General features: G+C 51.1%; 2 protein-coding genes across 13 annotated transcripts; one reads left to right on the forward strand and one right to left on the reverse strand.

The window, feature by feature from the left end:
• The first annotated feature begins 109 nt into the window (after positions 1 to 109).
• sugct (succinyl-CoA:glutarate-CoA transferase) lies at positions 110 to 22,512 on the forward strand. Of its 12 annotated transcripts, XR_015069117.1 has the most exons (22): positions 110 to 475; positions 870 to 921; positions 1,087 to 1,160; positions 1,281 to 1,366; positions 1,441 to 1,491; positions 1,673 to 1,793; positions 2,028 to 2,119; positions 2,187 to 2,330; positions 3,575 to 3,670; positions 3,767 to 3,838; positions 3,910 to 4,007; positions 4,105 to 4,207; positions 9,330 to 9,393; positions 9,691 to 10,015; positions 10,098 to 10,144; positions 10,245 to 10,366; positions 11,247 to 11,283; positions 14,869 to 14,960; positions 15,049 to 15,120; positions 15,199 to 15,984; positions 20,698 to 20,758; positions 20,931 to 22,512. XR_015069117.1 is itself a non-coding variant. In XM_085938548.1 (14 exons), exons 1-14 carry the CDS (start codon positions 169 to 171, stop codon positions 9,852 to 9,854), a joined length of 1,524 nt encoding a protein of 507 aa, XP_085794674.1. In that variant the 5' UTR covers positions 110 to 168; the 3' UTR covers positions 9,855 to 10,088. The 12 variants fall into 12 exon arrangements, 2 of the variants coding, with proteins under 2 accessions (XP_085794674.1, XP_085794676.1); XR_015069114.1 differs by having other exon boundaries at positions 15,049 to 15,984; XR_015069119.1 differs by lacking the exon at positions 14,869 to 14,960 and having other exon boundaries at positions 15,196 to 15,984.
• On the reverse strand, positions 13,888 to 18,466 carry inhbaa (inhibin subunit beta Aa). Its single transcript, XM_085938551.1, has 2 exons — positions 18,007 to 18,466; positions 13,888 to 15,949 (listed from the first exon to the last, which is right to left on the reverse strand). Exons 1-2 carry the CDS (start codon positions 18,464 to 18,466, stop codon positions 15,123 to 15,125), a joined length of 1,287 nt encoding a protein of 428 aa, XP_085794677.1. The 3' UTR covers positions 13,888 to 15,122.
• Positions 22,513 to 23,273: the final 761 nt, after the last annotated feature.

Raw genomic sequence — 23,273 nt, forward strand, 5'->3', positions numbered from 1 at the left:
GCGTGGCAACGTAGCCTTTACAGTAGACAGTCTTTCAAATTATTCTTACATCCGGAACACAATTAATTACTGGCAAATCAACAAAATCTCCTTTTTTTTTTTCCACAATTTGTTTTCATGATAAAAAAAGTGGCTCAATGAGAGGGAAGAAAATTTGCGCACTTCAATATGCTGGGCTTGCCGGTGTATCCCAGCAACGGGCCAGGCAGTTTAAGGGGGCATTTGTTTCATAGGGATGGATGTAAAAGGGGACAAGGCGGGAAAAATGTACCGGAAGTACCTCGAATATTCCGAGGCGACGTCAACTTGACGTTAGCATTAGCCGCGGACGAACGAGCCGCTCCAATTATGTTGTGTGTTTGGTCGTCGAAGGGCCCCCGGGGCGTGTGTTCAGCAGCTTTGGCGTCCCTGCGGCTGGGAAGGAAAAGAGACAAAAGTTGGGCAGGCGGGCGGCGGCTGTCACAAACTGCAACAGGTAGCGCTAAAAGCTAAGTGGCTAACGCTTAAGTCAACGCTTCTCGGTTAGAGGGAGTTGAAACAAAAATACGAGCCCCTCCACATGACAACAGTGACATGGCAGAAACGCAAAACTTTATTTTTGATGTTGACTTCTCCCATTAAAACTGTTCGAGATTAGTTATTGAAAGCAGGTGTCGTATTCCGAGGGTCAAGTTAGCAACACTGCAGCACTGAGTTTTTCCTGTTCTGTCAAGTTACTACCATCAACATGACAAATGAAAAGTTACTTTTATTTTTTAAATTGAAACTGCAACATTGCAAGCTATGGTCATCAAATTGATTTATGTTCTTTTACATGACAACGTTGATGTTGAATTCCGTTTAAAATCCGACATGCAACTCGTCTGCAGGTGGTGACCATCGGCGGCCACTGGACGGCGTCAGAGTGTTGGACCTGACCCGGTAATAGAAAATGAAGATTCAAATGTCAACAGCATGCACACGACTCAAAAGACTCTAATTAAATATCACAATTCTATCAAATACAGCCACACATTTTCAACGTTGTATATGAGCACTGTCATAAACCAAACGCCCCCTGTGACGTGACGTGTCGTGTGTTTGCAGCGTCTTGGCCGGCCCATTCGCCACCATGCTGCTGGGAGACCTTGGAGCCGAGGTCATCAAAGTGGAGAAACCAGGTGATGCGCACAGCCCAGCATCTCGGGGCATCATTTGTCAAGTATAAATGAAAACAAATGAGCTGAATCCGTTATTTGTTCCACACAAAGTTGAAGCGTGTTGCGTGTGGCGCTCTCCAGGTGCGGGTGACGATACGCGGGCGTGGGGTCCTCCCTTTGTGGGCTCGGAGAGCGTCTACTTCCTCAGCGTCAACCGCAACAAAAAAGTAGGACCCCCAAAGAAGCAGGCTTGCCGCCGTTGGCCATCTGCCAGTCTTCATCTCTTCTTCTTCACTTGCAGAGCATCGCTGTCGACCTCAAACATCCCAGAGGAGCACAAGTCATCCACCAGGTCCGTTCAGCCATCGTTCTTGCATTCATTTTGCCATCTCCTTCCTAAAATGGTTTAAGTAAAACCCGCACGACTGTTCAAACATGGTCGATGTGCGTTAATAACAAGCCAATAGGTTGACAACGCTAACGTACTGACGACACACTAGCTAACCTTGTTTGTTTGCCTGCGTTGCTGTCAGCTGTCGGGCGTGTGTGACGTACTGATGGAGAACTTTGTGCCGGGCAAACTGTCTGCTATGGGTCTGGGATACGAGCAGCTCAGTGGACCGAACCCGGCGCTCATCTACTGCTCCATTTCAGGTGCGTGTCAATATCGTTGCACGTACACAACAGACAAAAAGGTCTGTAACAACAAAAAAGGCAAATGTGGCACCACTGCCGAGAAACGCCACCAGATGGCGTCAGTGGCTGGCCCTCCTCTTCTTTAGCTTTGTCTTCATTCGTACAAACGTTGAGGGGAAAGTCACATCCAAAATGTCAACACTCTCGGATTGGTTGGAAGACGCCGCCCCGCGTGACCTTCTCTATGCGCAGGTTACGGGCAAACAGGTCCTCACCATCAAAAGCCGGGCTACGACTCCATCGCCTCGGCCCTGTCCGGGATGATGCACATCACCGGGTCAGAGGTCAGGCACCCTTGCGTTTGCCCGTGCGCAAGCGAGATGTCCCACTATGCTGCTTTTGCGCCAACAGGACGGCGATCCGGTCCGGCCCGGCGTAGCCATGACTGACCTGGCGACCGGTTTGTACGCGCACGGCGCTGTCCTGGCTGCCCTGCTGCAGCGCCAACGGACGGGGAGGGGCGCCCACATTGACTGTGATCTGCTATCCTCTCAGGTAGCGCCTGTGTGTGTGTGTGTGTGTGTGTGATGGACGACTCCCCAAGAGTGCTCCGTGTGTAAACCGGCGCTCGGGAGAATCTAAACACATCGATCAATATTTGCTGCACATCCAAACAAATCAGGGCTTATCGTTCCTTTCCCAGACTCCGGCGTGTCCCAGGGTGCGTTTGATTTGTGGCGTCGAAGCGTGCCATTTGTGCGACAGCATTGCGTTTAAAAGCCTGTTTTATGTTGCACGCCGGCACCACGCCGGCCGGTCTGAGGTTTGACCTCTGACCTTTGCACCCCCCACCGCGCTTGAATTCCGAGCTGTAAACAAAAATAAATCAATACTCAGCCCTAAAAGACTAGAACGAAGGACATTTTCACTCTTTAGAGTGAGTTTTTGTTGAAGTTTTAGTAACTTGACATTCCAAAACAAATTTTTATTTCATCATGAAAAATGTTATCAATGTTAACTTTTATTATTTTGTTTATTTTTCATCAATTATAATAATAGGTTTGCAAGGAACTATGATAAAGGAGTTGTGGAAAAAAAAAATTCCCCATCTTGGAGAGGCACGAAATCAGGGATGTCCAACTTGAGAATGCCAATATAAGACCACTTCAATGTGTTGCCTTTATTGCCACAGGAATGAACAGGTCACCTCCCAAGATGTAGTCATGGTACAATTAAATAAAAACCCCAGAAGAAAGTTGTCTTCTTCAAAAATAGTCGTATTTAAAACAGTCACAGTTAGAAAATGAAAGGCGCATTCATTGCAAAATATTGAGCTGGCCAACTCTACTTTTGAAATTGTGCATTAGCCAATTGGCACCATTGTTGATCTAGCTTGCGCCCAATGTCACCTTGGATAGACCCCAACCCCTTCGTGTCAAAGCGGCAGCGTGACGCTCGCTCGTCATCCCGACGGCGCTGCCGCAAAGAAGCTGCCGCGCCGGGCTCGGCTCTCATGTCGGCCTCAAAGCGGTGGTTTGTCTCACATGTGGCGTCAAGTCCACTCAGCTGGCACGCCGTGGGCCTCGTCTTCCTCTTTCTCCTCTTCTTTTTTGCTTCCACGCGAGCGCAGACTTGAAACGCGAGTGGCCACAAATGCAAACCAGACCGTTTATGTCAACATCCCCAAAACGCTCCCCCCCCCCCCCTCCATCACGCCTCGCCGGCTCCCCGAATCTCTCTGGTGGGATTTGTTGGGCTTGGATGAGGCGCTGAGGCCTTTTTGTGCTCGTGTGCGGCAGGTGTCGTGCCTCAGCCACGTTGCCGCCAACTTCCTGAACGGCGGGAAGGAGGCCAGGCGCTGGGGGACGGCCCACGAAAGTATCGTCCCCTACCAGGTAAGCTAACTCCTCTCCGCTGTCTTTCTTTAGCGAGATGGCAAAATGTTGGTGAACCGCTTTTCGAGATTGTCGCCTTCCTGTGTGCACAATCAGGCCTTCAAAACCAAAGATGGTCACGTGGTTATAGCGGCGGGAAACGACCAGCAGTTTGTCAACGTCTGTCACGTACGTTGATCCTCGGGCGCCATGTACGACGTTGGTGGTCGTCACGGTGACCACAGCTGATGTGTTTCCAGGTTCTGCGGCTCCCGGAACTCAGCCAGCAGCCTCAATACGCCACCAACAAGCTCCGAGTCCAAAACCGTCAAGCGCTGGTGCGGACGCTAGCGCAGAGGTAGCTCATCTTTGCTCATTCCCATTTTTTTAATGTGAAAAGTTCCGCACCCAATTTGAAGCTAGCTGCACAAGTCTGACCCCGCCCCCTTTTTCAGGTTTCTGCAAGAGACCACGGCACATTGGCTGGGACACTTCGAAGGCTCGGGCGTTCCCATTGGACCGATCAACAGCATCCGGGACGTCTTCTCTGACCCGCAGGTGAGGGTGTGTGTGTGTGTGTGTGTGTGTGTGTGTGTGTGTGTGTGTGTGTGTGTGTGTGTGTGTGTGTGTGTGTGTGTGTGTGTGTGTGTGTGTGTGTGTGTGTGTGTGTGTGTGTGTGTGTGTGTGTGTGTGTGTGTGTGTGTGTGTGTGTGTGTGTGTGTGTGTGTGTGTGTGTGTGTGTGTGTGTGTGTGTGTGTGTGTGTGTGTGTGTGTGTGTGTGTGTGTGTGTGTGTGTGCGCGTGCACGTTCCCACTTTCCCTTCAAATAGGAGCAAATCCTCATGAGTCACTTCACACTCGACACAAACTCATCGCCCGTATGTGTGTGCGTACGTCCATGTATGTGCAGAACAAAGCAACAGGACATTTGGTGTGTGTGTGTGTGTGTGTCTCATGTTCGTGTGTGTGTTTGTGTGTGGCGTGTTGAAGAGGTTAAAGTAAACAACATGCTAATGTTAGTCAGCAACATGTGAGCATGTCCAGAATGTTCCGGAATGTTGTGAGACTCGCCACAAGTTGGACTCGAAGGTTTTTGCGGACAACAGCTCCTGCCACCACCTGGCATGGCGGGCGGCGCGCTCGTATAGAGGCTATGATTCAGCGGGCGCGTGTGACGGCCTGCGTGTGCGTGTCTCACGGCAGCTCATCTGCCTCAAGAGGCGCCGACTTGTTTTCTCCATCACGACATTGTTGTTTGTTTTTTCCCTCCTCGCGGATCGAGACACACCTCAGAGAGGAACTCGTGCCCCGACTCGTGTCTCACAGGCTGCGAAGCCATGATCGCTTTTGTTTGGGATGTCTCAGCCAAAGCGTCGGTCAGGTGTGCAAAAAAAGGATTTTTCCGTTGTGATGCAAGGCAGGAATTTCTCGTTGGTTTTCTAGCGCTTTTGTCGTTCGCTTGCTTCTGATTTATATTCAAACACTACTACAAAAAGGATAAGTCACTCGATGCACAGGAAGGGAGGGATTCCCAATACAGCCTGTGTGTTTGGTGTGTTTTGGCGGCGCCGGAGAGGCTTCTGGCAGTCGAGGGGGGGACGAGGCCGCCCCAAAGAAAAGTCTGGAAGTCATTTGGCCAGCGTCCTGGTCTCGCGTCACCGTTGGCCGCGTCCATCTCGCTCACTGCTTCCTCTTCTTCGCTTTCATCCGCCTCTCTGTGTCAGACATTTTCTTTTTCCATTTCTTCAGCTTTGCGTGTTGGAGCACCGACGCTAGCCGCGGGTCTGATTGTAGCCTCTATTTATGAGTCTGGGGACACTTTTTTAATTTCGGGACAAAATGGACACCCCTAGACATGGCCTAATCTGCTTAATTCATATCCCACAAATTCATCAGAACCCGGTCTTGATGCTAGCGGTGTCACGTGGGACAGACAGTTCCCCTTCACCTTGCAAGTTTGACGACATTGGGTCCGCGTTGTCCTCCTCAACTTTTCGTCTCCCCGAAGGTCAGCGGCGGCGACTCCCTTTTACGAGCGCAAGCCCTCCATCCAGTAGCTGTCACCTCAAATATGCAGCTAAATATGGCTCTCATATCCTGACGGCCGGAGGCCAAAGCTAAACAACGCCGAAGTGGAAGTTGGACGTAAATCAGCCGCACCTAAACAAGCAACGCAGTTTTGCTCAGCCCACACCGCCGACTGCCTTGCTCAAGAGCCGGCGGTTCTCCTCATGCCTTTTTTTGGGGCTCTTCAACCTGCGACAAGCTCCGCCTCCTCTTTGAAATACAGCCGTGTACTCCTCTTCGCTTGGACACGGCGGCTATAAATACATTTTATTACAGTTTGGAAACTGTCAAATAAAGTGAAGTTGCAGTAAAATGTTGCTGCGGTGGCTTCCAGCGAGCTCCTGGGTCGCGGGGACCTCACACCGTCAACCCCCCGCCCCCCCCACACATCTTGTTCGGAGGTCACGACGGAGCTCGTAGACCAAGGTGAACAATTTTTGCTCGGCTCGCCATTTGACAGCGAGAAGAGTGAATTATGTGGTCTCGACGTTCCCAATCATTCGTCATTCCCTTCTCCCCAATCTCGCCGATAGGACATTTTTCGTCAGCTATAATAATAAGAAAAAAAAAAAGAAAGTCTTCGCTGGAGCTCTTTCTCATCTGGTGATGGTCAGCTGAACGTGTGTTTGTTCACCTGTCGGCAATCGGCGTTGCAGGAACAGGAACAAATCATTTTTGGCTTGTTGGCTCTCTGCCGAGGCCTGAACGACCTGTTCTCGTTTCACGCTAATTGGAGGCAGCGTGTTTATTTCCAAAGACACTCGTACTTCAATTAGCTCCTCGGAGAACATTGACACTGACGTGTTCATGAGCGTGCGCTCCGTCAGGAACGCTTGCGTCACGCCGGGGTTTATTTTAAGAGAAGATTGATCTTGGCGTCTTTTCCCAAAGAGGACGCCTGTTGCTCTTCTTCTCCACATGTCGCACTTGATCGCCCTCCTGGGTCAAAGGTCTTGTTGGGGGATTCTCCAGAAAGTGCAAAGCTGGATCTGAATTGTTTTTGTGAAACTTGGAAGTTGAGGAGAGCCATCGAGCGTTCGGGGGCGCCGGCCTTGACAGTGAAAGACGGAGACGAGGTGTTGCAACAGCTGGACGGCGAGCGTCATGTTTGGAGCCGAGTGAAAACATGAGAGGCTTACGGGGCTGATCCCGCTCCATCAGTTGCCATGGCGATCCCGGTCCGCCAGAATCCACAAAGCGGTTACAGGTCACCGTGAGGCCACGCAAGTTAGGTGTCACGCGCGAGTGCGCTTGCCAATCAGTGCGGATGGAGGAGGATGTGATGTAAGAAGATAATGACTCGCCGGAAAGAAGCATCGAGAGCTACCTCGGAACATCTGCAGGCAAAAGGCCACCTGCCTTCTTATGCCTTCAATTAAAAATCCTTCCTTGCTGGGAATTAGCATGATGCTAACATGCTAATGGAAGAATCTTTCTTGGGCTTCTGCGGTTGAACGAGAAGCCAATGTCTCCGTGACTTCCACTGACCTGCCGAGCACGGAAGCACCGTGACAAATTTGGAAGGATCATTTTTGTTTTCCCTTCAAAAAATGCCTGAACGTGACATTTTTTCTGCGAGGGGAAAACATCCGTCGGCGAAACCTGATCACACAAGCAGACGCGCCCGCGATCAGGCCAAGCAAAAGCTCCAGAGTCAGTTCATGTTGACCTTCACGCTTACTTATCTCCATCGTCAAATCGAGTCGGCCCGCTTTTCCAGCCAGCCGCTAACCTGAAGGAGACGCCTCTGGAGCGGGAAAACAAACGGAAAAGAAATTTGATTTCTCGGGGAAGCGTTCTGGCGACCTGACGAGGCCCCGACCCCCAAGCAAAAACCGTCGGAGCTTCCGGGGAATCGGACCACCTTCGGCCTCCGTTTGAGAGCGCCGCTCAGGAATGCACGTAATGAAATGAAAATGTGTCCGCATACTTTCCCATGGAGATGGCGGAGGAGGGAGGAGGCTCCAATTAAATTGTGACACCACAAACAGACGGCCGGGCATCGGGACGGCTGAGTGGCTAACAAAAGCGGTCGGGCTCTTTGGATTATTTTTGGAAGTTTGAAAGGTGTTTTTATGTAACTGGAAGTCGCTAACGAGCTCAAATACCGAAATACAAAGAGCGGCAGACAAAGCCGAGTCTCTATTTTTGACTCATCTGCCGCTCGTTAAGCCCGATAGCAACAAAGCCGTAAGGTGGCATCGTCACGTGACGCCCGCTTCCACGACACCGCCGTGAGGACACGACTCATCCGGGCGGGTTCGGCGCCACTGTCGGAGTGTCTGAGCGGTTCCGGAAGTTGGCCCGGGTCTTGCGTGAATCTGAACCGGTCTAGTTGGCCATCGGAGGCTTTGGTCCCTTTCCATCGTTCTGCAAACGACTCGCGAAGCTTTCCAGCTTCAAGCCGTAATCTTGCTGGCGAAGGTCACACGTGAGATTTCTTCAAAAAGCTCCTTTTGAACAAATCTTTGTATTTGTTCTTCACTTCTCCAAAAGCGGGTCTCACCGACAGGAAAGCGCCGGTTGAGAAGGAGAAGACACCGGGCGGGAGGATGTTGGATGAGCAGGTCAGGGTTCACCTCGGAGGTGAAGAAGCAATGGCGGCGAGGGGGGACCGGAAGTCCCGCTTGGCACGCCAAAGCCGTCCTGTGATGAAGAGCATAATTCATGCGCTTTATGCAACACATGCACACGCGCAGCTGCTTTGATAGGCGAGGTCAAAGCCAGAGCAGCAGGTTCAGGCAACCTCAGATCTTCGTCGCTGCGCGCTCCATCCCCCCCCGCCCCTCCCCTCCCACGCCTTGATGTTGCACTGACGTGATGTAACAGCAGGCCCGCACGCTCCCGGGGGGGCTGCTTAGTCGACTTAATGGACCGCCACTCTTGGCTTCAAAGGGTTGGATGGGGGGGGGGGGGGGAGCGGAAGAGAAGGCGCGAAAAGAAACGAAGGTGAAGAAGTCATTGACGGAGTTGGCTTCGGTCGCTAATGTACGCACGCTACAATGGTGGCCAGGCTCGCCCGAGAGCAAGACTTGGATGGAAAAGTGAAGTGCAGTCGTCATCCTCGTCCTTCTTGTCATCATCTTGGTTTCTGCCTTTGGAAGAAGATGATGACTTCATGTGCACGTCACACACATTTCGCCCCCTTCTCAATGACTTTGGACTTGTTCGCATGACGAGTTGGAAAGCCTTTGAGAAGTACAAGGTGCGTGCGTGAGCGTGTGTGTGTGTGTATGTGTGTGTGTGTGTGTGTGTGTGTGAGAGAGACGGCCATATGGATGTAATGATACCCTGCATGACAAGCAGACACACACACACACACACACTTAAAGCTGGTGAGTCACTTTGGAATAGAAGCTGCTCGTGTGAGTGTCCAAAACATTTGGACTTTGTTGTCGTCTTGCGTGCACGTGAAGGCTGCTTCTGGCACATCTGCAACACATCTGGATTCGCTCCCGTTCGACACCCGCCAGCTGTCACTCATCTTCTTTTCTTACACGACAGCCCCCGGCCCGGCTTACGACCCACCCCACTCGGGACCGGTTCTCGCCCAGCGCCAGTCCTGAAGTCAAAATTCTATCGTTGACAGCTCTAACTTGTGTTTGTGTGTGCAGGTGAAACACAACGGGCTCATGCAGGAGATGGAACATCCCACTGCAGGACACATCACTGTGCCTGGTTAGTGCGCACACACACACACACACGACTTGGGCTCATTAGTGCTACTCTTTGATATTTTATTTCAAATATCAATGATTATTGAGGAGGAGGAGTTAGCGATACAAGCTAAAGATGTGCTAGCGTTTTCATAGCTTCCAGTTTAGCTTGGCCTCAAGGTGGCGCCACTGAGAAGGCGGGCAAGACGGTGTACTGTAGGAAAAGCCACAAATAAACAAAGACGGCGTCCAAATGTCAGGCGTGAAAAGTCGGATGTACGCGTCACGTGACTTGTCACGCGATGTCGTTGCGGCTCAGGTCCGGCGGTTCGCTACAGCGGCTTCTCCCACGGCGAGCCCTCGCCCCCCCCCGTGATTGGCCAGCACACGGTGCAGGTGCTTCGAGACGCCTTGGCCTACACTGATGACGTCATCAGCGAGCTGCTGGCGTCGGGAGCCGTGGCACAGAACTCTGTTTGCTGACGGCTTGCTAGGCAGGCCCAAAAAATTGCGCAACTCCAGATTCATTTAAGCGGCGGGAAGTAATCGACCACAAAAACTCCAAATTTGATCCTGCACTTTTGAATCTTTACCTCATGAAAGATTATTTTATCCCAGCCTTCTGAATGACCTCATTAAAAAAAGTTGAGAAATTGAAAGTCATATCTTGATTGATTGATATCTTGAATTAATTTTCTAAAATCAGACCCCCCTTCCCCTTTCTAGAGTCGTTTCCTTCTGCTCCAACTTGCTGCTAAGAAAGCTGTGAAAAAGTGAGTGGCTTCTTTTTAACACGAGCGTAATCTGCTCCAGATGGTTGCTAATTTGCCATGATGGTGACCAGAGGCTCGACGCTAACCGTATCTCCGCTAGCCGCCACAACAGCGCCAGGCCGCGGCATGTGCGGACAAGGAGCCGGAAGGCGCGGCGTGGTGCGGAGGCCCAAGCGAGGCCCGAAAGGCCGGATGGCTGATCCGTGACCCCTTCGGATGTACGTAAGTCATCAGCTCTTTAAGTGTCCCCGACTGACATCTGGAGCGTGTGCAGGAACCGGAGACGTTTTTTTTTTTTTTTTGCATCCTGATGCCGATCGCAGACGCGCTGACATCAATAATACTTTTATTTTGAAAGCTTTGCAGCTGCAGCTGCAAAGCCACTCAGAGACTCACAAAAATCAAATCCCCAAAAAAAAAAAAACTTGATTTGAAGCTTTTGACACCACTGCACTATCCAGTACTCACACCCTGAACTTAAGTACCAGAACTCACTCGTAATAAAAGTAAGAGCTCTTAAAACGACATATTTTGAGTGTCAAACCAACGAGCTGCACATTTCCATTTTTCCGTTTGCGGCCCTCGGAAGAAAAGCGCTTTGGACAGCTCTGCTTAGATTGATGGATGGCCTTTGCGAGTCCTCGAGACAGCTTTCGTGTCAGAGACAATAAGGGTAGTCGGTGCCGGGCCAAATCGCCGCGCTGCTGCCAAAGGCGGGTTCGCACGCACTCAGGCGGGCACGCTGGCTGCGGGGCCGGGACTCCCTCATATGACGTCCGGCGGGAGGTTCTCTGGAAAACACTTCCTGGCGTTGGCCGCAGGGAAGGAGGCGGCGTGCAGCTGGAACAGCTGCGTTTCACATTCAAACACACCTCAAAACACACACCACAGTCCAGATAGGATGTGTACTCCAGGTTGCCATAGCGATGGGGTCTTCTCACAAGAAATCACAAGATGCATCCGACAGAGTTGTTTTCAGTCGTTGGCTTTGCAAAAGTAACACGGCCGTCGTAAACAGGTCGGGTCCGCAACTCGAGTTCATTGGAATCCGAAATGATTGTCATGTGCAAATTATTGATTGATTCTTATCTTGTGTCTTCAGGAAGGATTTCCGCAGAAAGGGCGTTTCACTTTTAAAGGTGAGTCACTCTTTTCTTTTCTTTTTGGAGCCCTAACGAAGTCGGTTAGGAAAAGACCGCATTCTTCGTTCAGTCACAGCAGCCCCGCCCCGCCCGCCTTCTTGTGGCTCGTTGCGTCATGTGATCTCCTCTTGTCTCTAGCTTAGCCCTACAATTAGCTTCGCGCCGGGCCTCTTCATTTGTCGTCTCGTCTTTGTTGTCTCTCACGCCGATTCAACCCTGCCCTCGCCCCGATGCACCCTCGTCCGACCTCGAGCCGAACTCTGACGAGCACGCTTGAAAATGAACAAACAAAGAAGACAAAAAGAATTGGACGCTTCCCGTCTTTTAAAAGTAGCTGTCCCGTATTAGTTAGTTCCTTTCAAAAATAAAAATTCCATGCGTGTTTACGATGCGTGCCGTCAAAACACAGCTGCGCCCGTTCAGCGTGGCTGAGTGAATCATGGTCTTGGTTTACTTTGTCCGTCCACGTTCTAAAACACGTGACGCCATTCGTCGCTCCCGTGTTCCGGAATCGAGCCAGCAATTCCCAAAATGTTCAAGTGGATCGGGGGGCGTGGCCATCTTTTGTCCTTTTAATCAAAGAGCCCATGCTGAGATTGGGCAGAAATGCATCTTTTAGTGGGAGGGGCCACTTTAGAGCGCGTCGGTGTCCGCCCTGAGTGCAGGGATGTGAAGGAGGACCTTCCCCAAAGTTGTTGTCAACTTGCTGTTTGCGTTTCCGATGTCTTTCCCAGACGCGCAAGTCACCGGCGGGTCAGCCAGAGTGACTCAGCGCTGCCGGCGGGAAAAAGCGCCGGCAACTCCGGCTCGTCCTCCTGTCGACTTTGGGGGAACCTCGTGGCGCAATCGGGGGATCGGTCTTGGCCGAGCCTGGGAGGGAACTCCGCCCTGGCTGCTGTCCGCTGAACACTTGTTGACTTGCGAACGAGCTCTAGGCAGGGAGGGGCGAATGTGGGTGTGTATGGGGGGGGGGGGGGGGGGTCCGCCTTGTTGATGCTTTTGACACTTCCTGTCATTAGAGAAGAGAAAAAAAAACACGGCCTCAACTTGCGACCAGTCCCTCGATGTGCTCATCCTAAGATAAGCCACTTGAGGACAAGTGGACGGAGCCAAATGTAACGACCAATCTGTTGACGTTTTGCCCATCCTTGCGCCTCACGCACGAACCGTGATTCACACCCTGAGTCAGCCGCACGCACGTGACCACCGGACTCGTGGGCGCCGGCGTGAGACGGGTTGCCGCCCTGGTCTGCTTCGCTCGACTGACTAGACGCCAGTCTTCTCATCGTGCAGGTCTGTCTAGACGGACCATCTGAACACACACACACAGACGGACGCTGGCACTTTTGACCAAGAAGTTGAACAGGAGAAAGTTTTTTGAGCCAAATGAGGACGCACGAGGCCGTGAGAGGTCATGTCTGTGTGTGTGTGTGTGTGTGTGTGTGTGTGTGTGTGTGTGTGTGTGTGTGTGTGTGTGTGTGTGTGTGTGTGTGTGTGTGTGTGTGTGTGTGTGTGTGTGTGTGTGTTGACGCACTTGTGTCATTTCCTTCTCCATTAAGCGCTAATCCTATGTTGAGCAAGCTGAGTAAAATGAGCAGAACAGGAAATTAAAAAAGGCGACACAGATTCAACGTGCCGGCGTGGCGCGCACACACACACACGCGCACGCACGTCCGCAACATCTCGTCCGTCCGTCTACGCCGACAACCCTGACTGACACTCAAGCGGCCTGTTGTTGTTGTTGTTTGACTTCTGGCTTACGAAGAGCCGCAAGCCGCTTAAAAGAGGCGCCGACTGCTCCGCTTTGAACATCTCGCGGCGCTTCCAACGCCCTCGTCGGCGTGTTTCCGATCGTTCGCTTCACTCGAGCTTCAACTCATCTCAGTCGGTTCGTTTTAGCGCTGTGACATCATGTTCCGTTTCCGAATGAAGGGGATGCAAATCGAGCAAATCGGATATATAGATCAAACTGAAATCAACACATGGATTGAAATAATGGTGCGCTGCAGCACTACTTTTAGACCCGTAAAGGTGCCTTTGAACATCCCGAATCAAAGGCATGATTTTTTTTTTTTTTTCCGCGCTCGTCAAACCTTCCATTTGGTTCTCTTGCTCCAAAAGTTTCCATTTGACATAATCATACTCAGACGTTTGCGTTTGTTGTTTGAAACTTTAATGGGAAGCAGAAAAGTCCAATAAATTAGATCAGAAAATGTCACAAGCACATTTGTACATCAAAGCCACAATTTCCATATTTACAGAATAAAAAATAGGCTTTTTTTTTTTTTATTCCTCGTCTTTCGTGTTCAGTGTCAACAACACCAGCTTTCCCTCCGTATTATTATTATTATTTTTTTCTGGTTTCTTTTCGTGTGGCTGGGGCCCGTTGGGAAGCGTCCGAAAGTAGCGCAGAACAAAAAGAGGTTTTTGGTGAAAGTTTGGAAAATGATGACATTTCCTTCCTCCCTGTGAAACACGTTGACTTGGAGGAGAAAAGTATTGTGGGAAATTTCTGAGTAGAAGCTCAACACCGCTCAGTCTTTTGGGGACGCAAATGTACATTTTAGAAAACTTGAGCTAACGTTCCAGCGTATTCACACACACACACACACACACACACACACACACACACACACACACACGGGCCTCTTTGGTGTCTGAAAAGAGCTAAAAGTGAAAGGAAAGTCAAGCTGGTGAACATTTGACCGATCAAATAATTTCACGCACAGCTAGCAGGTGGTTAGCTCGTTGCTACGCTAACGTTGTCGCCAGTGATGTCAGCAGAAGTTTTGTGTATCGTAGGCGGGGATCAAACCTGTGACCTGGAGTCTCGCTATAGTGCAAAAACATTTCGCAAATAACACGCATCATTATTATGATGATGATTATTATTAACATAAACAATAATATTATTTATATATTCCGTGACAGTAAACGTCAAACATAATAACCATGGTAACATAGAAGTGTTTGGTTCCAGCAGCTAAGCCAACTTGTTTCATTCAAGTAATCTCAACACACACACACACACTCGGACACACACACACACACACGCACACACACTCGAGAGAGTGTCCATCTTTCATCCAGGTGCGTTTCAGCAAACAAAAGGAAAAAGTGGAAGTTGCTCATAGTGAAACCCCAAATTATCGCCGTTCAATGTTTGCGTCCGCTAGGTTGCACTTTTTGGGGATGGGCGAGTCTGAACCCAAGTGTAGTGTCGCAATTTTATAAAATGTGCCCGGCCCGGCAACACGGTGCTGTTGCTACCGTTAGCCCGTCTATGGCCGTTTTGTGTTGTTTAGTTGTGCTATTACGCAAGCGGACATTCATTCTTAGCTGGTTTGGTTGAACATTTTGGTGTTACAATACATTGGGGAACTCACTTTTGCCGCTATCCTTTAGTTGAAGCAAGCACCCTTGGCCTCTTGGCGCCATCTTTTTTTTTTTTTTTTTTTTTGCATTATGAAAGTCTTTCATTTCATGACAGCTGGAAATTGAAATGTGAATATAATTGTAAATGTGGAGATGTGGGAGAGGTCAAATTCAAATTATTATTTTTTTTTTTACTGTTCTTGGCAGATTTTGCCTGATGGCAGGTGAATGTGGGACGTATCCCAAACAAGTTGCATAGTTTGTGGCGTGTCAGCCCCGCCGCCGCCGCCGCCATCATGGTCTCAGCCACACAAATAGGCCACGTCCACTTCATTCTTAACAAAAATATATTAATATTCATCTCTTTTCTTCCTTATTGTCTGAAAGTGCCCGGAGGACGGACGTGACCACCCCTCTTTACCCGACCCGACGCCTGATGCGTCCGCCGTCCCGGTGAAGGTCTAAGAGCATCCACACTCGTCCACGATCATGTTGTGGATGTCCTTCTTGATGATCTTGTGCTCCTCGTTGTAGTAGAGCATGGACATGGCCCGCAGCCGCGTAGGCACGCAGCAGGAGCGCAGGTTCTGGAAGGGACTGTAGCCCCGCATGCGGTAATGGCTGATGACGTTGGAATGGAAGGAGAGCGCCGAGCCCGTGATGCTGACCACGTGCAGCGGGCATTCGCCCTCGCAGTAGTTGGCATGGTAGCCGCCCGGCGCGATGATCCAGTCGTTCCAGCCGATGTCTTTGAAGTTGACGTAGAAGTGGCGCTTGCAGCAGACCCGCACTTTGCCGTCGCACTCCAGGCCTCGCTTGCGCCGGCGCCGAGCGTCGCCCGAGTCCTCCGGCCGCACGGCCGCCATCAGGAAAGGCCGGTGCGACTGCTCCCGTTGGGACGGTTCTTTCCGGTTGGCGCGCTGCTGGGACCCGCCGCCGGACAGCAGCACGGGCGTGGCGCCCGCCTCGCCGCAAAGAGGGCAAGACACCCTGACGCGGAGCTCCGCAGAAGCGCCCCCTTCCAGAAGCGCCTGGACCGCCGCCGAAACCGGGAAAGTGTGCCAGCCGCTGCGGCGGGTGTCCACCGTCTTCTCTGCCAGCAAGACGTCATCCTGTGGCGAAGACGAAGGCGCGCCCCGCTGGAAAAGGCGGACGGCCACCTTAGCGCGGCTGCGGTTGTTCTTGGCCAATCGCAGGAAAAGCCACACGTTGGCCTGCTCCACCAGAGACACTTCGCCACCTCCGTCGTCTTTGGATAGGACAAAGGTCACCGTGTCCCGGGCCTCACCTGAGATGAACAAGACGCAATGCGGTCAGCAGCAGGTAACCATAGCAACACACACACACACACACACATGGATATTCTCTCATCACCAAATTCATGGCCTTAAAAGTTAAAACGTGCAACATGAGTAGAGAAATAGCGAGCTTTTTTTGTTTTTTTTGTTTTCTCCAACCATCCACTTGCGAGTGTTTGTTCTCCCTCCTCTCTGAGAAAGCCAACCACATGAAAAGCATCCTGTTGATTCTCACCAAGCGTATTCCCTCCTTGACGAGCGTCAGGCTCAAAGGACGCGCAAACATGTGCATCCGAGTTCCACGCCCTCTCGGCCTTATTGGCACCACATGTGAGTCTGCGTGCACACGTAGCAGTTTGAAAAACGCAAAAGGACGTGAAACAGCTGGTAAATAAAAAGCCGCCAGCCGTCGTTCTTCTGGCGAGAGGAATGTCCCGGACGCCGAGTGACTCAAACGCGCTCGCCGTCGTCGTAGACAGGGGGAAAAAAAAAAAAAAAAACGACGGGAGGAAAAAAAACATCCATCTCTCTGCGGCTTCTTTGCGCCGGCCCAGCTTTTCCATTCGGGCGGATCAAAGCTGGCTTGCAGACGAGATTATTCCCAGACAGGAAGAGAAAACAAGATGGACAGACACGCCCACCCCCGCCAATCGCAGCTCCGCTCGCTCTCGTCACTCCACACCGGGCGCGCTATCGAATCGACGTGAGGGCTTTCCTCATCGTGCTAGTCGTAGTTGGCGTCTATCCCGGTGGTCGCTGAATCCAGGACTGGTCACTGGCCAATAACGGGCTCACCACAACTCGACTCCCGAAATAATTTCCACATACTTTTTGGAATTTCAAATGAAATGCTGGAAGGGGTTCACCCTTTTGTAAGGGGGCTTGAGCCCCTCCTGGCCCCAGGGTAGCGCCAGGCCTGCTTGGGAATGAGGCAGTGGTTGCGACCCCACGCCCTGAGTGGCCACACCCCCACCTGCCACAGGTGGCGTGTGATTGGCTGAGACGAACAGCAATGTCGTTTGCTCTGAGCGAGCGACTCGCTGCCTTTCACGCCCAGCAGTTTGAATCCTGACTGAGGAGCAACAAAGACTTCGCCAACATGGCCGACACATGAAAGTTCTCTGAGGAATGTCCCTAATGATGTGTTCAATTAAGTCCAATTAGCCAAACGCACATGCACTCACGCCGGGGTTTTGTGTGTGCTCTACTAAAGGACGCGGGCATCTCCGCCAAGAATTCCGCCGCGTCTTCTTTGCAGTGGCGTCTCGCTCGGTCCAATTAATTAGCGAGTCGCTGAACGCATGGCTTGTCGGCGACAAAGGCGCAAGTGTCCTGGCCGTTGCGTCTTCTCACGGTGGCGCCTTTGAGCGCACAACAACACTTTTGATCTGGAGCTATTTTCGGATCACCGGACCCGCCTGCCGTCGTGGCGTTTGGGCCGGCGCCCTCCGCCGGCCGCCGAGGGCACGACAACATGACTTCCCGTCACACGTTTGAGAGCGTAGGCACGCGCGCGCGCTACTTTGGCGCACTCGCTAAGCGACGTGTTTACAATGCGCTGATGTCATCCGCGCTTGTTTTGGGCCACTCCATATGATCGAACCTAATTGACAGCTTTTCAAACTTTTAACACCACCTAAAAACTTACGTAGCTGGACCATCACACCTCACCTATTTTAATCATTTTAATCCATTCGTAGTTCATAAATTGATCAATACTTGTGACCAACCGACATTATGACCAGCATAGTTGCGTAGCGGGCCTAAGTGTTTATTAAAACTGAGACAAAATTGAAAAAAATAAGGAGCGACGAACAAAAAGTGTTCGATAACATTCCTAACATTATGCACAGTTTGAACGTGAATACTGCCCAAAAAAAATAAATAATTAACTCATTCACTGCCATGTGGATGTCTTGAATTCTTTTGAAGTGAATGAGTTGAATTAATCCATTCAAAATTGTCATCAAGAGAAGTTGAAACCCAAACAAATGTATAATCACCGCATGCACTTTGCGTGTGCTCGCGACGGCGGCACGGCACTCACCGGGCTCGGCGAAAGTGATGATCTCGGTGGCGTCTTGCTCATCGTCGTCGTCGTCGTGGCTTCGGGTGACGGCGGCCGGCGGGGTCGTGACCCCTCCTCTCCCTCCGCCGCCGCCTCCCCCCCGGCCCCTCCCTTCGGACTCGCCCTCGATGTGCACGCTGCCGTCGTCGGCCACCCGACCCACGTGCAGCTTGCGCAGGGCGTTGAGGAGCGCGGCGCGGGGCACGGGCCGGGTGATGTTGGGCCTGGCGTGGAGGTGCAGCATGTTAAGGATGTGGCGCTTGACTGCCTCCACCACCTCCCGCTGGGCCGCATCCTCTTCCTGGGTGCCCTGGTTCCCATGTACGCCCGCCAGGGCGCAGGAGGGGCAGCGCCCGGCCGGTTCGGCCGGCTCCGAAGATGACTGGCACACGTGCAGCAGGAGCAGGACAGCGCCGCTCAGCGCCGTCAGTGTGGACATGGCGAAGGAGGGTGACTTTTGGTTCCAAGTTGGTCCCGTTTGTAAAAAGGCGCACAGGCGAGCGATGAAAGCCAGTCAACCTGTGGCGCTTGCAATCTTGGCGGAGATCCTTGCGGCGATCCTGGCGGCTCTCCGCTTGCTCCCGGCTGAGTGATCCTTGAATGATCCTTGGCGCACTAGTTGAATGCTTTCAGCTGGGTGGGCGGAACTGCACTCGCTCGCTCGCTCTCTCGCTCTCTTTCTGCGCCGCGCTGCGCTCGTCCCTGGACGCCAAACTCCCCCCTCCCTCCCTCTCTCCCTCCCTCCCTCCCGCCGCTCGCTCTCACTCTCGCTGTCTTTGTGACTCACACTCTTCCAACTTTTACCTTCTCTGCTTCTTTCCCAGCTCCCCCCCCCGCCCACCACAACCTGGTGGTCCCCACTTTGAACTTCCCCATGACTTGTCGTGAGTGTCCGTCTGCATTAATTTAGACGTCATCTTTCCCGTCTGCGTCAGTGCCAGATGATGCGGTCAGGGCAGACGGCCACCCACCCTCCACCTTAACATTTTTTCGCTGATGCAGCTTCTTTGCCGAGTCCCGACACTGGACATTTCTGAGCTGGAATCCATCACAGCCTCCGGGTTCCCTCTGAAGGCTAGCCGAGGTCCGAGGCTGCTTCCAAAAACCTTTCTCAGATTCCCAGGGACATTGGAGCCACCTCCATCACAGCTTCTAATGTTCATCCAAAATATTGTCACTTTGTCATCACTTTGAAGGGCTTCTGCAGTAGTTCCAACAATATTGGCTGCTTCTCCAAATGCCATTTTCAAGATCCTACAGTGCTACTCAGGCCTTACTGTGTTGTTCTCAAAGGTGTTTCTACAGACATGGGTGGTTCTTAGAACCCATCAGATGTTCTAAAACCTGTCAAAGGTTGCAAACTATTTTTGTAATGACCTTTCGAAGGTTCTAAGGTGAGGTTCAAGGGTGGTTCTGAAGACCTTTGAGAGGAGCTCCAAGCAGAGCCGCTGCTTCTCCACAAGGAGACGTGTAGCTTGATGTGGTTCTTGTGACCACCTTTTTCTATTTTGGACGCTTTGTGATGTGTCCTCAGCATGTCGGGAAAACGCCTCCCTGTTTGTGCGTGCGTACGTGCATGAGTAGGAAGCGTCGTTGCTGAGAAGTTCAGAGGAAAAGGGCTCCCACATCTGCTCTGACGTGTTTACAGCGTAACATCATCAGCATGTGACTCGTCGTTTGTCTGCACGCTTTCCTCAAACGTTGGCAGAGCGAGTCATCGTGTGACGGACGTTGGCGTTGCCGAAGCTTGATTCAGTCTTTGATTTTTCCATTGGTACGTCAAATAATCATCACCTGTACATGGCAGCGAGGTCTTGTGACAGGTGGCCTTCCACTAGAGGGCGCAAGCTTCAAGATGACCTTTCAGTGACTACATATTGTTGTTGACTGCTCAATTTATCAGATGCATTTTCAAACTGCCTAAAAACAAACAAAAATTGTGTTTCTTGTGTGGACAAAGTGCATCTTGGGCTATGTTCAACTTTTGATTGACTTTTGGGGGTGCCACATCGGGCCTTGTAAGGGATTCCCAACATGCAAATAGAGCGACTTCCTCGAGTGACGCTTGTCGCGCCGTGATGTCACCGCACGTCCTTGGTTGCCCTGGCGACAGAGGAAGGCCGCAATCATTCACAACACTGCGTGTGTGTGTGTGTGTGTGTGTGTGTGTGTGTCAGGGGAAAGCCCGTGATCTCAGTGAGCCCTCGCCGGAGCGCCATATGTCCGATGTCCAAACAGGAACAGGAAATGATGGGAGACAGCCAGAGGGGGAGGAGGAGCTTGGACACACCATCAAGTTCACATCCCTGGCGTCTCCTAACATGGCTACCGTGTGTGTGTGTGTGTGTGTGTGTATGTGTGTGTGAGTGTGTGTGCACTCATGCTGACTCAGCATTTACTGAAGTTATTTGAAACACAAACATTCTTCTCACATTGTCTCTTGTCCTCAACATTCTGACGTCTTCTTCCCGTCTACGCCAGTGTGGAATTATTAAATAACACACTCGGTGTGTGTTGCGTAGGTGTAAACTTGTCCGTGCGTAGATGAGCGCGTGGGTGCGCGACCGCTTGTAAGCTGAGTGTGTATAGTTTTGTACAGATGATGTCACTTCTTTCCTTGAGACTTTTGTGGACTTTTATTTTGAAAATTCCTCTTCTTACTTTTGCCAGGGTGTTTCCCCGCCCGCACGCTGAGGCCGACGGCGATGTGGGATGAGGATGATGGAGGAAGGTAAGCAGACGTGATGACACATCAAAGTGTTGACGTGTGACATCATCAATGACAGTGAAAGCCCTCGTCTGCGCCGTCACTTTTCCTCTCTGAGTCAAACACGTGCACGTCATTGTGGTCTTCCTCGCGTTGACAAAACTTCCCCCCTCCCCCCCCACTTTGTCTTCTACAGACAGAAGGTCTGTCTCACTGTCTCAACGCTGAAAATCACACCAAGTGGAGCGTCTGCTCTTCTGCCGAGATGAGCCTTTTGTTTCTTTTGTTTTGTTTTTTTATTCAAGGTTTGGAAATTTTCCTGTTGTAGTTCACCCACATTCCCTTGCTTGATCACAAAAGGATGCAACGCTGCCATCTACAGGAATGCGTTAGTCATTAAAGTGCTGGAACCCCCTTCCACGCCTGCCCATTAATAAAACGTACTTGATGGGTATATTCATCACGACTGTCAGTTTATGTTTGTTAATAAGTCAATGAGTTCATGCGCTATCGTAAAATTGTCATCATAAATACGTCATCATAAAGTCTCAATGCAGAATGTCCACCATCAAGAGGGAATATCATGCTTGTGTGTGTATGCGCACTCTTCATATTGCAGTGGTGAAGTCATGTGAGGACATGTAAAGCACACACACACATACACGGGCATTCCTCCGCAGTGTGGAGAATGTCGATGAGGACGAGCGGTCTCGGGCGGCCCGAGTCAGTCGAGCGTGCCGAGGAGAAAATAAGCAACGCCGATGACGTGCCGATTAGATTTCGATTGGATGTGGCTTGAACGTATACGTGATGGACTTTGCCCGCAGCCGATGAATTATTCATATGGATTGATGTGTTTTGGTGTTGTTTAAGGTGAATGCACTTGAAAGCGAGGCAGAGCACGGATTTGATTGGCCGCCCGGCAGCTGGCATCAAAGGCCGAGAGTCGAGTCAGGACAACGGCAGCCACGTCGCTCCGCGGCGCTCACCTTAAAGGCACTGACACCCAAACTTTTTCATCCTACTTTGGGTGCATTCTGCAAAAACAACAAAAGACGGTTTCGATAGTTTTCAAAGGTAGTGAATCTTAGAGGTATTTCTTTCTGATGCGTCACGGGACTCGTCATTTTCCAACACGCATTTAACGGCACGCCGTGTATTTAATTAACACACGAGGCCCGCTGCTCTGACCTTTGACCTGTCTTCTGTGGCAGAGTGTATGGATGACTTCCTGTCATGTGGCCCGCCTGTCCAACGATGCACTGCAGCGTCGGCGGCAGGTCACTGGGGGAGCGTCATTAGCATTATTAGCGTCATCATTAGCATCATTAGCGCGCTGCCTGACGCTTCACAAGGCTTCAAACACGCTGGCGAGGCGGCAGCGGCGGCGCTGCTTGTTCCCGGCGGGGCCTGAACGCAGCAATGTGTGTGTATGCGTGTCCTACATACGCTCACTGATGAACTTCACCTGAACTCTGAGCCGCCTTGTATGGCACCGCCCGCACGTAACCATGGAAACGCCCGATAAACTCACCAAGCCACCATTCACACACCCATCCACCTATTTGGCCTTTAATTTTTTTTTATTCATTCGTCCATCGTCTATCAAGCTTCGGTCATACATTCCTTCGCCCGTTCATCTCTTTAGTCAACCAATCGTGTTCATGTATTCATTTGTTCATTTGTCAATTGATTATATCCATATTTTTTTCATTCATCCTGTCATTTGTATATCCATTCCTCAAATCTGTCTATTCATCCATCCATGTAGTCTACCGTCATTTATTCATCCCATCATCTTTCCATCCCGTTCATTCATCATATGAAGCACGTCAAGACAGCCCCCCCCCCCCCCCCCCCCCAAAAAAAAGAAGCAAGCTGACTGATGGCTTCAGCAAGTAGACGGGCGCCCGGGGGCAGCCCGATTGATTGATGATGGGGCTGTCGGGAAGCTTTCCGCCCGCAGGAAGCGCCAGCGTTATGGAAAAAAAAAAAATTGCCATCCAAGCCAGTCGGGCTGAAGATGAGGAGGTGGATGATGACGACCACCGAGACGAGACTGAAGGCCAAGAAGCAAAGTTTGCACTCAGCAAGAAAAGCCCGTTTCACCTTTCATTTGAAGGACAAGGCCAAACTCCCTGAGCGGACATCGCGGCTCAGCGCTCGCTGATGGATGCACGGCAGCTTGACGTTTCTTGACACGTGCAAAACGTCCCGACGGATTCGAAGCGAGGAAACGTCATTGCAAAGCATGTTAAAGTACCACAAAGAAGTGTAGCATGAACAAAGGAGAAACGGGAATGGACCATGCAAATCTGGATCTCTTGTCGTGTTCTTCTTCACCAAAATATTTTTCGTGGTAAAATTTCCCCATTCTACCACTCCCACTTTTCTCCACCGATTCAAACTGCTGTAACTTGCAAATGCAATCTTCTGTTCGTTCAGGACATCTGGAAACTATTTTTCACATTTCACCCAATTAAGCTATGAAACCTCCAAATTATGATCTATGATCATACATTTAAACAAATTTGAAAAG

The sequence above is a fragment of the Syngnathus leptorhynchus genome, chromosome 19 (genome assembly GCF_054491065.1).
Source record: "Syngnathus leptorhynchus isolate UIUO chromosome 19, UIUO_Slep, whole genome shotgun sequence".
In the NCBI taxonomy this organism is placed as follows: domain Eukaryota; kingdom Metazoa; phylum Chordata; class Actinopteri; order Syngnathiformes; family Syngnathidae; genus Syngnathus; species Syngnathus leptorhynchus.

Bases quoted from the DNA above. Each gene is read 5' to 3' on its own strand.
- inhbaa (XM_085938551.1), bottom strand. From the start codon at position 18,466: ATGTCCACACTGACGGCGCTGAGCGGCGCTGTCCTGCTCCTGCTGCAC. The intron at 15,950-18,006 runs GTGAGTGCCGTG...TGTTCATCTCAG, and splicing joins CATCACTTTCGCCGAGCCCG to GTGAGGCCCGGGACACGGTG.
- sugct (XM_085938548.1), top strand. From the start codon at position 169: ATGCTGGGCTTGCCGGTGTATCCCAGCAACGGGCCAGGCAGTTTAAGG. The intron at 1,161-1,280 runs GTGATGCGCACA...GGCGCTCTCCAG, and splicing joins CATCAAAGTGGAGAAACCAG to GTGCGGGTGACGATACGCGG. The intron at 1,492-1,672 runs GTCCGTTCAGCC...CGTTGCTGTCAG, and splicing joins GAGCACAAGTCATCCACCAG to CTGTCGGGCGTGTGTGACGT.